The following is a 16,360-nucleotide window of genomic DNA, read 5'->3' as shown; positions in this document are numbered from 1 at the left end:
GCTTAAATGGTATCCAGAAAGGACACAAAGCCACAAATTTGGGGTGAGAATATATTCAATTATATCAACTTGATTGGTACTTATCTTAAAGATAAAAGCTAGTGTTAACCACTAGTGGGATTTAAGCTCAGAACACATGTACATTATTAAATACCACAAAATATTTGTCCAGTATAGTACTGATTGTACTGATGTACCTTATGACCTTTGCAACAACAACAACTCTTAATTAAATCTATTTTTTTTTTATTACAGTGTCCTTCACCTCATGACCCACAAGAAATTGCTGCCAGTATGAAGGCGTTGGCAGAAAGTCTACGGAAAGACGAAGGTTTCATTTTTGGCGATCTGCCTCGCCCACGGCTGAACACAGGTGATATTGCTATTACCAGGCCCACACATTTTTAGTAGCATTTGGATTTAAATTATATAAAAAATAAAGAAAAGACAAAAAAAAAACCCAGTTAATAAAAAAAAGCTATAAAAAAATTGTTACAGTTCCCACCACCAGCCTCCACTACCCCACTATCTGCAACAGCAACAAAAGTTACCATAGCAACAACACCAATATAAACTGTTTATGTTAAACAACACTCCTTCCCGCTCCTTGACCCATTCCCCCTTCCCCTATTATCCTTCACTTTCTCACTTGAAATAATTGCTGAAGACAATTTTTTTTTTGTTTTTATTTTTTTTAAATACATTTTTTTTTCTGAAAGTGTTTACCTCTATACCAACGATTTTATGATGATGAAGATGATGATGGAAGAAAGACAAAAATAAAAAAAATAAAAAAAACACTGACAAAGTTATAAAAATTGTTGAGTTTTTGTTTTATTTTTGTGTGTGTATATACATTGTATGTATATGAATATGTGTGGTTATGTAATTATGTATATGTATTTATTTTCTGATTTTGGGTGTATGGTATGATTTAAAGAAATGTATAAGTGTAAGTGTCATCATGTATACATGTGTGGATTTTCAGTTAGTGATTTCTGGGTTTTTGCATGAATTAACTTGTACCTTAAGGGCACACTCCGACACCTCACTTCCATCTTTCTCTCTTTCCTGCTGGGGTACCTGTGTATTTCCTCTGCTGCAAGACATCTTTTCCTGTCCCACTACCATACTTTAGCCTCTCAACACATAGCACAAAGCTACTGCCCTCAATACTGCAACCCCACTCAATAGAGGGGTCTTGTTTTGCAAGTTACTTGGTGACCTTGCTAGTGTCAAGTCCAGGAAAAAAAACACTCTCTAAAGTAGTTGGTATTAGTAAGGGGCTGTAGAAACCATGCCAAAGTAGACATTGGAAGTTGCTTTGCAGTCTTCTGGTTAATTAGATCTTGTGGAACCATCCAACTCATTCCAGCATGGAATATGGATGTTAAATAATGATGATGAAGGGTTGTGTGTATTTTAGGGATATGGATACAAATGAATTTGACAATAACAGTAAGGAAGCAAAGCAATAAAGTGAACAGTTGCTGTGACCAAAGTAAATAAAAAGAAGTGAGAGAATAAAAGTAATTTTTCAGCATGTTCTTAGTATATACCAGTTACTTTTAATGTCTACTTTTCCATGCTTGCATGATTCAGACAAAATTTGTTGCTGCAACTACCTTCATCTGATTGCAAATCATCATCATCATCATCATCATCATCATCGTTTAACGTCCACCTTCCATGCTAGCATGGGTTGGACGATTTGACTGAGGACTGATGAACCGGATGGCTACACCAGGCTCCAATCTGATTTGGCAGAGTTTCTACAGCTGGATGCCCTTCCTAACGCCAACCACTCCGAGAGTGTAGTGGGTGTTTTTACGTGCCACCGGCACGAAGGCCAGTCAGGCAGTACTGGCAACGGCCATGTTCAAAATGGTGGATTTTACGTGCCACCTGCACAGGAGCCAGTCCAGCAGCACTGGCAATGATCTTGCTTGAATGTTTTTTCACGTGCCAGTAAAGCTACACTGGTAACGATCACGCTCAAATGGTGTTATTTATGTGCCACTGGCACGGAAGCCAGACAGCTGCTCTGGCAATGATCACACTTGGATGGTGCTCTTAGCGCTCCACTGGTACAAGTGCCTTCATGATTTCAATTTTCCTTGCCCCCAAAAGTAATATTCTTCATGGCTGGATATATTTTCAAGGAAGATTGCAAAAGAAAGACACTGCTTGTATGATGGTAATGTAGTTTGGATTTGTGCCTAGCTGTAGTACAACTGATGGTCTTTTCATAATATAATTGCAAAAGGAATTTTTAGCTGAGAATAAGCCTCTCCACCTAGCATTTGTTGATCTGGAGATGACCTTTGATAGGGAACCATAATCTGTAGTTTTGCAGTCTTTAAGAAAACTAGAGGACAAGCTTATGGGAGCAGTACAAGCCAAGTACAGAGATGTTGTCAGTAAGATGAAAGTTAGCAATGTATTCATCAAGGCTTCATTATCATCATCACACTCCTATTTATTGTATTCTTCCAAGCCCTAATAGAAGTGTTTTAAGACTGGTTTCCCATGCGAAGTCCTATATGCTGGTAACTTGGTACTTTTAGAGCCTGTAAAAGACTTAGAAGAAATCTGATATGGAGACGAAACCTAAAATCGTGATGTCTCAGCATAAACTTAGCAAAGATTAGAGTTTTAGTAAGTGCAAAAAAGGAGTAGCTAAGAACTCCATACATTGTACAGGATGTGAACAATGGAGAAAGAAGGGACAGCAAGCTGTTATTACAAAGGGATACTAAATTGTTGGAAGAATTTACTAGATCTGTTTCTTTCCTGCCTTTGATGATAGAGAAAATATCTTTTAAAAGTAAATAAAATTTACAGAATGAAATGATAACTTTCTCCTATATGTCTGTCTGTCAAAATATTTAACCCGCAGTTGTTAGTCTGACAAAATATATTCTGTTTTACTGGACTAATGATTATAGATTAAAGACTTTTATTAATTTTCAGACTATCTTTGAGTGTTTTGTTTTAAGTGATCAGACAGCTTCCTTTTGAACTTGTTACCCTTGGGAATGTTTGTCTATCTGTCTGTCTGTCTGTTAGATAAAGCAACTAAGGATAGGAAGACAGGAAGGCCCCTGGTCCATCAGGAATTAATGCTAAAATGCTTAAATTATCTGGTGGAGTGAGATATGGACTAGTCACCCATATAGTTAATCAGATAGTACAGGAAGGTGTCAGCATAAAGAAAATACTTTAAAGAAAATAGTCATCCATAACAGAGTTTAAGAAGGCTTCCCTGTAGGAACTCTGTACTGATGACTTTGTTCTTATAGCTGAAAATGTAGTAGCATTAGAAAAGAAATTCCATGTGTAGAAGCAAAATCTGGAATCAAAGGACCTTAAAGCTAACCTAGCAAAAATCAAAGTTCTAATAAGAAGAAAACAAGCAGCTGATCCCTTCAGGAAAATGACCCTGTTCAATATGCAGAAAAGGTGTGGGTAGAAATTTCATACAGTGGAGCCTGTGTAAATTATGGTCACACAAAAGATACAGTGGAATCACAAGAAGGTTAACAGAGAAAGTAAACCACATGTGACTGATGCACAGGAGCATTATACTATAACAATACTAAGGAAATAAATTTTCTTTAATGCCCAGAAAGATCCTTAGAGGTAGTAGATAGTGTCTGTTATCTAGGTGACCTAATTAGCTGGGGAGGAGGATGCTCTGAAAGCATAATTGCTAGAAAAACCGACTGGAGAAAGTTCAGAAAGCTATTTTCTCTGTTGGTTTCAAAAGGCCTCTCTCAGAGTGAAAGTGTATGATGCTTGTGTGCAAACAGCCATGCTACATTGAAGTGAAGCATGAGCTGTGAAGGCAAGAAAGAAATGATGCTAGCATACTCCACTGGATATGCAATGTTAGTGTGCACATATGACAAAGTGCAGATATGTTGAGAGGAAAATTGTGTATATGAGGCATGAGAGGAGACTACACTTGTTAGTGTGGTCATGTGATGCATTTGGATGAAGACAGTTGCATAAGGAAGTGCTGACCGGAATCTGAAAAGAGGAAGATCCAGGTAGACATGGGCTGAAGTAGTGAAAAAATGATCTTGGGACATTGAGCTTCATGGAGGAGGCAACAAAGGACTGAGATAACTGGTGATTTGCTGTGTTTCTGAAGACATCCATTTCAGTAAAAATGAAGCATGTCATTTATGTCTATGTCCTTGCACCAATCTATCTCTGACGAATCTCTTTCTAATAACTCATTTTCCTAACACCCTCCTCTCCATCATTCTTCTGACTATGGTTACTATTGCCTCAGCCGCTGTAATTGTTTGATAGCAGAACTAAACCTATTTCATCTCAGCTTCCTTTTTGTGTTAACATTTACCCTCCCTGGGACTATTTCCTTTGTATCCTGCATTCTCAGTATCCTCCCTTTATCACCTTATTTTCCACTTAACACCCCTTTCACTTCACCTTTTTCCCCTGTATGTCCTCATCTCATCTCTGTACCTCTCATCTCATTCCTGGTACTGTGCATCTCTCTAGCACCCCTCCCCTCAACACTTCACATCATCTGTGCTACCACCTGTTCCTCTCTGAGCCACTCCTACCACTGATATTCACCAGTGATCGTGCATTACCTGTAACCATTCACCTCTATCCCCATCTCTATTCATGGGCTACTCTCCTTTTACACTTCCACGAACATACTTGACCATTCACCCTAGCCACTCTTTTGGGTCATTTACCATATTTCTTTTCTTTTCTTTCATTCTTTTACTTGTTTCAGCCATTTGACTGTGTCCATGCTGGAGCACTGCCTTAAAGGGTTTTATTTGAAGAAATCGACCCCAGGACGTATTCTTTTTAAGCCTATTACTTATTCTATTGGTCACTTTTTCCAAACCACTAAGTTACGGGGACATAAACACACCAGCATCAGTTGTCAAGTGATGGTGGCCAGGAGGGGGGGAGGGGCAAACACAGACACACACATAAATATATACATATACTCACACACACACATATACAACAGTCTTCTTTCAGTTTCTGTCTACCAAATCCACTCACAAGGATTTTGGTCAGCCCGAGGCTATAGTATAGTTATCTTCCTGTAATTTGAGATATGCTCTGACATCATCTTCTCTCCTCTTCCAACTGGGATAGCCATTTATTTCTCTACAGCAAGACTCCTGTTTCTGTCCCTCTCAATACCACACATTACATTCAATGCTGCATTGTGCATGTCCAGTTAATTAATTCCAGCTTGACCAAGATATGTGCACCTCAGCAAATGTACTATTTGCTCTTCAAATATACAAGATCAGCTACTCATACAGGACAGAATAATTGGTTCAGTATTCATAGCTGATGAAGTGTAATGACGCAGAAACATAAGCCCTACAACCTGATGATGTCATTCATAGTCCAATGATGCATTTTCACACATGTTGTCTATGCTTAGCAGCATTTTGTCCATCTTTATGTTCTGGGTTCAAATGCTGCTGGGATTGACTTTACCTTTCATCCTTTTGGGGTCGATAAAATAAGTAGCAGTTGAGCACTGGAGTTGATGTAATCAACTAGCCCACTTCCTTTGAACTTGCTAGTCTTGTGCCAAAATTTAAAACCATTATTAGTCTGGTGTTTAGAATATTAACATGAAATTTTGATGGAAGGGACTTTAAAAGGGGAGGTTTGTATCAGATGGGTTGGTATCAAAAGATTAAATATGTCACTATTCAATATTTATCTCATATTATCTCTGGCTATATAACTTTGGTACCTTTTAAGCCAACAAGAGAGCCTCTACTTAGACACCAGACTTTCTAGAAATAGCTGTGAAATCTCCTTCATCTCATACCCTAGTGTTGTAAAAAAACAAAGGACAGAATGGAAGCTGATCCAGTTCTAGGTATTCTAAAGGTCTTCTTTAGGTGTACAGGCTCTTGGAGTAGGAACTTAATTGGATTTTCAGTGTTTATGCAATTGAGAGCACAAGATACCCCACCTCCTGATGGCATGCCAGTCCAGCACAGGGTTGACTTCTACCCTATAACAGCTGCTGGTACTTATTTTCAACTGAGTGAACTAAAACATCATGAAATGAAGTTATCATTTCAAATAAAACATACTTTCACTCACTCACAAATGATGTTTTTTTCTTACAAACCTCATTCTATTGACACTATCTTGAGGTATAATGCTCACACACACACGTATTTATATGTGTATTCTTTCTTTTTATTTGTTTCAGTCGTTGGACAGTGGTCATGCTGGAGCACTGCCTTGAAGGGTTGCTCAAACAAATTGGCCCCAGTACTTACTTTTCATTTTTTAAACCTGATACTTTTATATTACCTCTTTTGCAGAGTGCTAAGTTACAGGGGTATAAACAAACCAACACCAGTGGTGTGACGGGAAAACACAAACAAGACAACACCCACAGATATATACATTCATATATATATATATATATATATATATATATATATATATATATATATATATATATATATATTATACATATGTATGTATATATATGTATATATACATATGTATGTATGTATATATATATATATATATATATATATATATATGTGTTTGTGTACAACAACTCTACTACTACTGACTTCCTACAATGACTGACTGTCTGACTTTATAGTGGCTGTTCATACCACTTTGTCACGTGGGATGGGGAGTACCATTTTCACTACAGCAGTATGTATGCATAATTAAATTAGGCAGCGATATATCACCAGAAAGGAAGACTATAATTGTGGTTAACTATGAAAGATGGTGTTAGAACACCTACAATGCTAGAAATAAGAGCTAAAGTGCTCTGATGCTGCAGTGAATGCACACGGTTGTATATTACATACTGACAACAACAAGAAAGGTTCCGTTAGGGCCTTTGAAACATTAAGTAGCACCAAATCTGAATCAAACTATTTTGAATAATATATATATACATATATATATATATATATATATATATATCTCACAGATATCATACCATACCATGTCAAAGAAGGAAGGGTACGTTGGAAAATGATCTACTTCTGATGTTCTAGCCTATGAAACACCCCCACCAAAATGAGGAGATGGCAATAGCTGGTATACTTGATCCTAAGTCTCTTTAATCAGGACTGACTCCAGGTTAAACACGCTGGAAACGTAATCCTTCAGCATTCAGATTATTCAGTCAAATGTGATGTTTATGTATTTACATTACTGTGAATAAATCTTAAAGCTACAAGATTTAGATGTGATTATTCATTTTCACAATGACAGTGAAGGGAAGGTGTGAGAGATTAAATCTGGCCAGTTTGAGCATAAAACAGGTAGGATTCTTGGGTCAGATATGGATGGTTTGATTGCTAAAGAGTTATTAACCCTTTTGTTAACATATTTCTGTTTTAATACAGTTGCGATGTTTCAATTCCTTTTGAAATTACAGAAAAATTTAGTAAAAACATCTTTGTCATTATTAAGCTTCTGTTCGGAATATAAATTAACATGGAATTTTAATGGTGGGTTTTAATTTATATAATTTTAAAACATGGATTTTGCATTATAAAACCAGCGCCAAAATTTCAGGCCTTGTGCCTTTAGTAGAAAGGATTATTTTATTAAGCTAAGTTTATATTTCTTTTGTTTCAAGTCACAGTCTTCTCTTATTTGATGTAAATTTAAGGGCAATTGTCTTGAGGGTAGAGAGCCAAATATAGAATTATAATAAAGATGTTCAGAAGTTGATTCTATTTAGGATAGAATATTTTTTTAGCTCTCTATTGTGGTGAGAGAATTATGACAAATTAATTAAATCTAGTCTGTATTTTGGATTCTAGTGGCCCTGTTAACTAAGATAGGGTTGATTTCTTTAACATTCCGTGAGAACTTTTCACTAAAATAAAATTTAATAAAGTTAACTTCTATATGGTTTATTGTAAGTGCTAGAAATATATTTACTGAATAAAATTTGATTTAATGGATTTAATTCTAATCGTTATAATTTCCCCTTTTTAATTTTGATTTCAAATTTTGATACAAGGCAACAATTTTGTGGGAAGGGTAAGTTAATTTTATCGACCCCAGTATTCAACTGTTACTTATTTTATTGATACCAAAAGGGATGAAAGACAAAGTCAACCTCAACAGAATTTTCCATTTTTTCACTTTAATCACTATTACTATCATACTTTAACCTCCCATCATTCAATCATACTTCAGTCTTTCAACAACTAGCACAAAGTTACCTCCCTCATTTTTATTTCCTTCTCAGTTCAGGGGTCTTGCTTTGTAACTTACATGGAGACCTTACTGATGCTGGTGCTGTGTAAAAAGCACTCAGCATACTCTGTAAAATGGTTGATATTAAGAAAGGCATCCAGTTGTAGAAACCATGCCAGCATAGAAAATGTTTGTCAAATGGTCATGATGATGATGATGATGATGATGATGATGATATATATATATATATATATATATATATATATATATATATATATATATATAAACATACACACACACACACACATATATGTGGCACGTAAAAAGCACCATTCGAGTGTGATCGTTACCAGTGTCGCCCTACTGGCACTTGTGCTGGTGGCATGCAAAAGCACCCACTATACTCTCGGAGTGGTTGGCATTAGGAAGGGCATCCAGCTGTAGAAACTCTGCCAAATTAGATTGGAGCCTGGTGCAGCCATCTGGTTCGCCAGTCCTCAGTCAAATCGTCCAACCCATGCTAGTATGGAAAGCGGACGTTAAACGATAATGATGATGATATATACATATATACATACATACACACACACACATATATATATATATACATATATATATATATATATATATATATATATATATATATATATATATATATATATAAGTCAGTAAATAGTGGGGTTGTGTTAACCGCACGTGGAGAAATAATGAAAAAAAGCCAGAATGCTGAACTGGGAGCATAATTTAATAAAGATTTTTTCTAACCGGTTTTCATTGCGATGAAGCAAATTATCAAGAAGAAGGAGAATGAAAATGTTTTTTTACAAAGAAGTACAAAAAAGTACAAAATGAAGAAAATAATATATAAAACAATAATATATAAAAAAAATAAATAAACCTAACAAAACTCTCAACTCTCATGCATCCTTATTTTTCCTACCAATTTATACATGAACTACTATTGAACTACAAAAGCTCAAAGACAATATAATGTATGGGTATATTTATTTTTTTTATATATTATTGTTTTATATATTATTTTCTTCATTTTGTACTTTTTTGTACTTCTTTGTAAAAAAACATTTTCATTCTCCTTCTTGATAATTTGCTTCATCGCAATGAAAACCGGTTAGAAAAAATCTTTATTAAATTATGCTCCCAGTTCAGCATTCTGGCTTTTTTTCATTTTCCTATATATATATATATATATATATATATATATATATTTCGTATGTGTATTTCGTGTGCAAGATTCTTGATGTGGATACGTGTGTTGAAAGAAATACAATTAAACCTTGGGAGAGGCATTATGCCGGTAATAAACACTACTGGTCAACATCAAAAAGAGAATATACAAAGAAATTAGCCAGTACCAAAAGAGAAAAAGGTTCTTACAACAAAACCTCAAGAACATGATAACACCGCATGAGGAGTGAAAACTCGAAGATATCATCCATCAGGAATATAACTATATAAACCGAGCCTGTAACAAACACTTCAGCAACAAATTGAAATGGATGAGACAACAACAACCTCAACACACAGGAAACAAAGACAAATACCCAAATAACATCAACGGGATTCTGATGTCGGACTGCGAACTACAGGAGATATACAATGCCATCGCAAACGAAAATAGTCACACACCTGGAATGTATGGCTCAGTACTATTGGATGAAAATGAAGCTTGTGCCCTAGGATTACCACCGAAATATGCAGTGTATAACAAGGTCAGTAAGATCAATTGTCTATCTGAGATTGAAAAAACATTTACTAAGATTAGATGGAGGTTAGGACACCACTACAACAACAACTCAGTTGTAAGAAACCACCACGACAGTAATACGCATAATATTCACAATGCAACCAACAATAACAATGGAAATGGCAACAATAACTACACCGCCACCACCACCACCAACAATAATGATTACACTACCACCATCAGCAACAGCAATGATAACAGCAATAGCAACAACCACACGAACAGCACCGCACACACCAGGAACAACAGCAACAACAACGTCCGTCACAATAACAACAGCAACAACAACAACAGCAGCAGCCACACATACAATGATAACAACAATGGCAACAACAACACCTTAGAAAATCTCTTTTATAACCCAATTGACAAATCCTATGATATGACCCGCATCTATCCAACGGATTTACCTTTCAACAAAAGAGTATGCATCTCGCCTTACACAGATGATAAAACAGAAGTCATGATCTCTTTAGCTAGAAGCAAACTCAAGAAAACATTAACACGTTATATAGCAACTGCACCAACACAAAACGAAGTAGAGGCCCACCAACTCGGTACAGTAGCTGTAATGGGCATACGAAAACTAAAACATAGAGTTAGAAACAATGAGATAGTATGCCTCCCTACAGACAAATCAGGCAGGATATCGGTAGACAGCCTGCAAAACTACACCCATACGATGCAAAAGCATATAGAAGATATGAGAGAAGTTACACCGCAAGAATATGAAAAAGTAGAGAAAATTCTCAATGCACACATGGGAATGTGGTGTAACATACTCCAACCTAAGAGACGCACAGCACAGAACTTCGCATCATCCAACAACGACATTCCTACACTCTATGGGTTACGAAAAGACCATAAACCCATTGCAGACCCTATCATGGGCCCCCCCATGTCGACCGATTTGTGGTGCCAATATTGCCAGCAATTATAGGCTGTCATTCTTCCTCTCACAGATATTAAGACCACACATCGAGATGTCTCCTGATGTTTGTGAAAGCACTGAGGACCTCCTCAGCAGAGTCAATGAATGTAACTGCTCCCATGACCTGACAGATTGTATTATAGGTAGTATCTCTCTATCCATCCATTGACATTGACTTTGCCGTAGAGAGATGTGTTGAAATTATTTCGGAAAGTGAAGTAACCTTCCGTGAAGTGAACACGAGGGAACTAGGCCTCCTCCTAAAGCTCGTTTATAATAATGAATACTTAGATCACCACGACCTAACTAGATTCTGCCCCACCAGGTCAGGACGAGGTAGAGCACCTACGATCACATCAGCTGCTAGAAAAACCACCGCAGAGCGTTGGAAGGGATGGAATACACCCACCCACGACCCAGAGGATAATACCCACACACGAAAAATGGTTGCACATGCTGTAGGTGCAAGTCTGAAGACCACCCTGCAGAACCATATAGTTAAATTCAATGAAAAACTATACATGCAGGTCCAGGGAGCGGCTATTGGTGTCAGTGTGGCCGGAGACGTGGCAAGCCTATTCATGACCTGGTGGGACAAAAAGCTGAAAACAACTCTCGAAGAACACTCAATAACACTCAAACTATACGGGAGATATGTGGATGACATTAACATCGTAGTCAAAACACCATCAAACATTCAGACTGAAGAGAACGAGAAGATCGTGATGGAAAACATCCAGAATATAGCTAATACAATACACCAGAGCATCAAGGTAACAATAGATTACCCAACAAGACACCTAAACATGAGACTCCCAGTACTTGACACAGAACTTTGGCTAGAAACAATTAATGACAAAGTTCAAATCCTCCACTCACATTATATGAAACCTATATCTTCAAAGTATGTTATCCATAAGAATTCGGCTCTATCACACAGTGTGAAAATCAATATATTAATAGCCGATTTGGTTAGAATAATGAAAAACATATCCCCCCTGTGCAGTCCATGGGAGGGGCAAAAACATATTCAAGACTTCATGCATCGCATGCAATTTTCGGGATACAGCCAGAAAGATAGAATCCGGGTATACAGAGGAGCTAACAATAAATTTGAGGAGATTGTTGTCAAAGATACAAATGGAACACAACCTAGATACCGTAACAAACAGTGGAATAGACTACAAAGGATTAGTGACAAAACAAACAAAAAGACCACGTGGTACAATACCGACAAGTTCCAGGGAGTAATGTTTGTGGACGCCACGCCACACGGAGAACTGGCCCGCAGATTTCGAAAAATCCTCAAAAATACCAAGTTGAGGATAAATGTTATAGAAAAACCAGGGAGATCAATTAGATCAATAATATGTAAAACATATCCCTTCAGAAGAACAAGGTGTGTTGAGGAGAGTTGCATTGTGTGCAAAAATAGTCCTGGTGTCAACTGCAAAGCCAGAAATGTAGTCTACAAAATAAGTTGTATGGATGGTGAGTGTAAAAACAGAAACACGACATACATAGGTGAAACGGCAAGAAGTTTGGCTGAGCGTGTAAACGTACATTGGAGGGACTATAATAATCAAAAACAAACCTCGGTGCTCTACCAGCATGCCAAAGAACAACATGGTGGTGTACTGGACAGAATTAGCATAGAAATCTTGTCTAGACACCCCGGTGACGCATCGTTGCGACAAATACAGGAGTTGGTCCTCATAACTGAAACGCAACCAATTTTAAACACCAAATACACGTAGATGAGGGCCTTACACGTAGATGAGGCCCATGGTTGCATGTGTTGTTCACACATATGATGCGGAATATGAACGTAAATAAATTAATTAAAATGTCTCTATCTGATCTGATATAAACGAAATTGTTCCAAACACACATATGGACGCACATACTTACATATAAGCACGAACACATAAGTGCGTGCACACATATGAGCGTGCACACATACGAGCTTGCACACATACGAGCTTGCACACACTCACATGCTCATACCAAACAGTTTCGAAACAACGCCAAAACAACGTCAAAACGACGCCAGATCATATATTCAAAATAAATGGAAGTGGAGAGACAAGTTACTGAAGAGATTGCAAGAGTGCAATGAAATAATTTAACAAAAAACTATATAAATTAATAAAGGACTGAACCAGTGCGTGTGTTTATTACCAGCATAATGCCTCTTCCAAGGTTTAATTGTATATATATATATATATATATATGGATATAGTATTATACAAACTTTAAGACAAGTTTTATGCTTGTAAAGAGATACTTATTTACGCTCATTACGAACTGTTATCACTTTCTTCTCTAATCTTTCTGTCTTCGCTTAGAGTCGTTCGTAGCATAATTTTTGCTTGGTAGGGGCAGTGACTCAGTCGTGTTTATACTAAAGTTGCTCCCCTTGGATCCTCAGTAATTTCTATATTGAAAGAATTATTCATTAAGTTACGGAGACGTATTTGCATACCAAGTGACCTGATCTGAGATCGTGTGCTGGAACGAAAACAATTGCAGCGTGGAAGGTGTTTATGACCCATTTAAAAAACACACAAAATCCGTTAAAGTGAATCTAACGGTTTTTGTGTGTTTCTTAAATGGCTTATAAACACCTTCCACTCTGCAATTGTATTCATTAAGTGTATGAATTTTAAGTTTTGAAATTGCCTAATTTGAATAATTTCCGAACAATGGAACAATACTTTAGTACTTATCAGATATTCCTGAATAGAAAAATATCATTTACCGGGTGCGATGGGTAAACTGTCACCATTTTATAGTTTTAATTTGGTGCATGCGTATTGTTGTTTTTGATTTTGTTGACTACACTGTATAATAGTGTCAGTTGGGCACCGTCTTAAAGAAAAACAGCACCATAAAGAAATTCACTCGGCCAGAAAATTGGAAACGACATGCTGTTCTGCTTGGTATTCACGCTGGAAACTTCGATACAAACATTTCAGAGTGTTTGGATGTCACTCTGAGGACATGTACCGAGAGTGATAAAAATCAAATATCCAGTCAACATCATGGGTTTTGGAGTGAACACTAGTGATGACGACGTCATGCTTCCATTCATCTTCTCATGTGGCTTCAGACTAAACAAGGAGGCCTACACCAAGTGCCTGGAGGGGGTAGTACTGCCCTGGATCAAGAGGGTGACCGCTGGAAGACCCTATGTCTGGCAACAGCACTCTGCACCATGCCACACAAGCAGGAGAACCCAGTCATGGTTGTCAGACAATTTCTCCAACCACATCACCCCTAATATCTGGCCACCTAACTCCCCAGACTGCAATCCCCTTGATTATTATGTGTGGGGCACATTTGAGTAAAAGACCAACAAAACTCCTTGTTGTACCAAAAATAACTGAAGGCAAGGATTATGGCAGCATTCACTAACTTAAACAAGGAGACCATCCAAAAAAGGTGCAGGAGATTTTGAAGTCCTCTGGAGGCCATGGTTGATGCCAATGGTGATTTTATTGAATAAATTTACTCTTTAGTATTTCAAGATATTTTTATGTAATTTTGGTAAATATATCTGTTAAAATGAAATGTCAGTGTTATTTTCATTTTTGCATAATTTAGACAACAGTTTATTCACCACACTCTGTATATGTGCATATATGTATGTATGCATGTGTGTGTGTGTGTGTGTATAACACATCATTTCTCTTTTATTCCTTACTTGTTTCAGTCATTAGACTGTGTCCATGCTGGGGCACTACTTTGAAGAAATTTAGTCAAATGAATTGATCCCACCACTTATTTTGTTTCAAGCCTGCTACTTGTATGATCCTCTTTTGCTGAACCACAAATTTACAGGGATGAAAACACATCAATACCAGTTGTCAAGCAATGGTAGAGGACAAGCACAAACAGACAGGGTCATACGTGTGCACAAATACACATGTATATAAAACAACTTTCTTTAGCTTATTGAACTTCGATATGGGAAAAACCTACAACCTTCTACACCAATAAACTATTATTAATCTTGAAAGTTGTTTTTTATACCTACTGCAGACTGCTCAAACCTTATTAACTTTCTGTACCTGGATCCTTGGATCTTACAATTACATATCATTATATATTATTTAAATAATTTCCCAACAATGGAAAAATACTTTAGTACTTATCAGATATACTTGAACAGAAAAATATCATACACAGGGTGTGATGGGTAAATTGTCATGAGCTGTCCACAAGGCTTTAGTTTTGAGGGTGTGAAACCTTGGGTAACTCTATATAAAATTTTGTTGTAATAATTACTGCTCTATTTTTTAGAGCGTGCTTCTTTCTGATATATGTTTTTGTATTAACTATATATATATATATGTAAGAACGACCGTGCGAACTAAAGGAGAAATGGTGACGAATGGAAAACAGGCTCCTTTTTAACGCGTCACACGGTCGACAAAATATAATGATGATAATACTATAACATAGAGAACTAAGAAATGTGCCAGGAAGGACAAGATAGGAACACAACCGATAATGATGTATAACAGTAAGATTTATTGGAGCATTAAACTGTATGTCTGTGTGTGTCTGAATGCGACATAATAAAACACAATATAAGACAGGCCGTCATGTAAACAGAAGAGTGTGTATACAAATATATGTATGTGTATGTAAGAGTTACAGAGTATAGATAAGAGTCAGTAACATGGATAAGGAAATATACCAGTTCTGTGAAGGTACACAGTAGTATTGATAATCTGTATGTAAGAGGTTGAGGCGTTAGGCAGAGCGAAGTCACTTGTCGTGAAGTTGAGGCTTCTATGCCGGGCCGGGCTACTTGATACAGATGTTCTTCATAGGTTGAGTTCTGGTTGTTAATTTCGTGGTGAGGCGATTCACACAAACAGGGTTGAGAAGAGAAGCTGCGGTTGCTGTTTGGTTAGCTGTTGGTAGCTTGTGTATGTGTAGAAGTCATGTTGACGCTGGCGACGGTGCTAGTAATACGTAGTTGTACGAGGCTGTTGACGTCGTCACTGGAACTGGCTGCTGCTCTGTGTGGTCTATGACCAGATCTTAGAAGATCTGAGCCACGACAAATTGCCGCGGATAATTTAGGCTATTTATAGGAAAATAGGGGCTCCAGAGAGCATTAGAAAAATACTCTCTCACGTGACCTTATTAGTGGCTACGGTTGGTCGATTTGCATCCTGGGGTGAACGGACTGGAGATAGGTGAAAGGACTTTATTAAGAAATTCAAACCCACTCTTAACAAACAATGATTAAATCCATCTTACCTGTAACCAAAACACAAAAAATCTCTCAGATATCATCATTTCTATAAATAGATTTGGCATCATTTCTAAGAACAGCCAAACACCTACTGGGGTTTAAAAATCTTATCCCTACAACCCACACAAAACAATAAATTAAAATATCATCATTTCTAAAAATAGATTTGACATCA

The 16,360-nt window shown here is 37.0% G+C and overlaps 1 protein-coding gene across 2 annotated transcripts in view; it reads left to right on the top strand.

The window, feature by feature from the left end:
- LOC106873180 (uncharacterized) overlaps window positions 1-818 on the top strand; it is a 98,570-nt gene extending 97,752 nt beyond the window's left edge. For both annotated transcript variants that reach the window (XM_052969588.2, XM_089355105.1), the window contains exon 13: window positions 256-818. In XM_052969588.2, the coding sequence (XP_052825548.1) occupies window positions 256-408 (153 nt within the window). In that variant the 3' untranslated portion in view covers window positions 409-818. The remainder of the gene's footprint in view (window positions 1-255) is intronic.
- Window positions 819-16,360: the final 15,542 nt, after the last annotated feature.

The sequence above is a fragment of the Octopus bimaculoides genome, chromosome 7 (genome assembly GCF_046866305.1).
Source record: "Octopus bimaculoides isolate indiv1 chromosome 7, ASM4686630v1, whole genome shotgun sequence".
Taxonomy (NCBI): domain Eukaryota; kingdom Metazoa; phylum Mollusca; class Cephalopoda; order Octopoda; family Octopodidae; genus Octopus; species Octopus bimaculoides.
The sequence above is the reverse complement of the archived record's forward strand: the minus strand, read 5'-3'. Positions and strand labels throughout refer to the sequence as shown.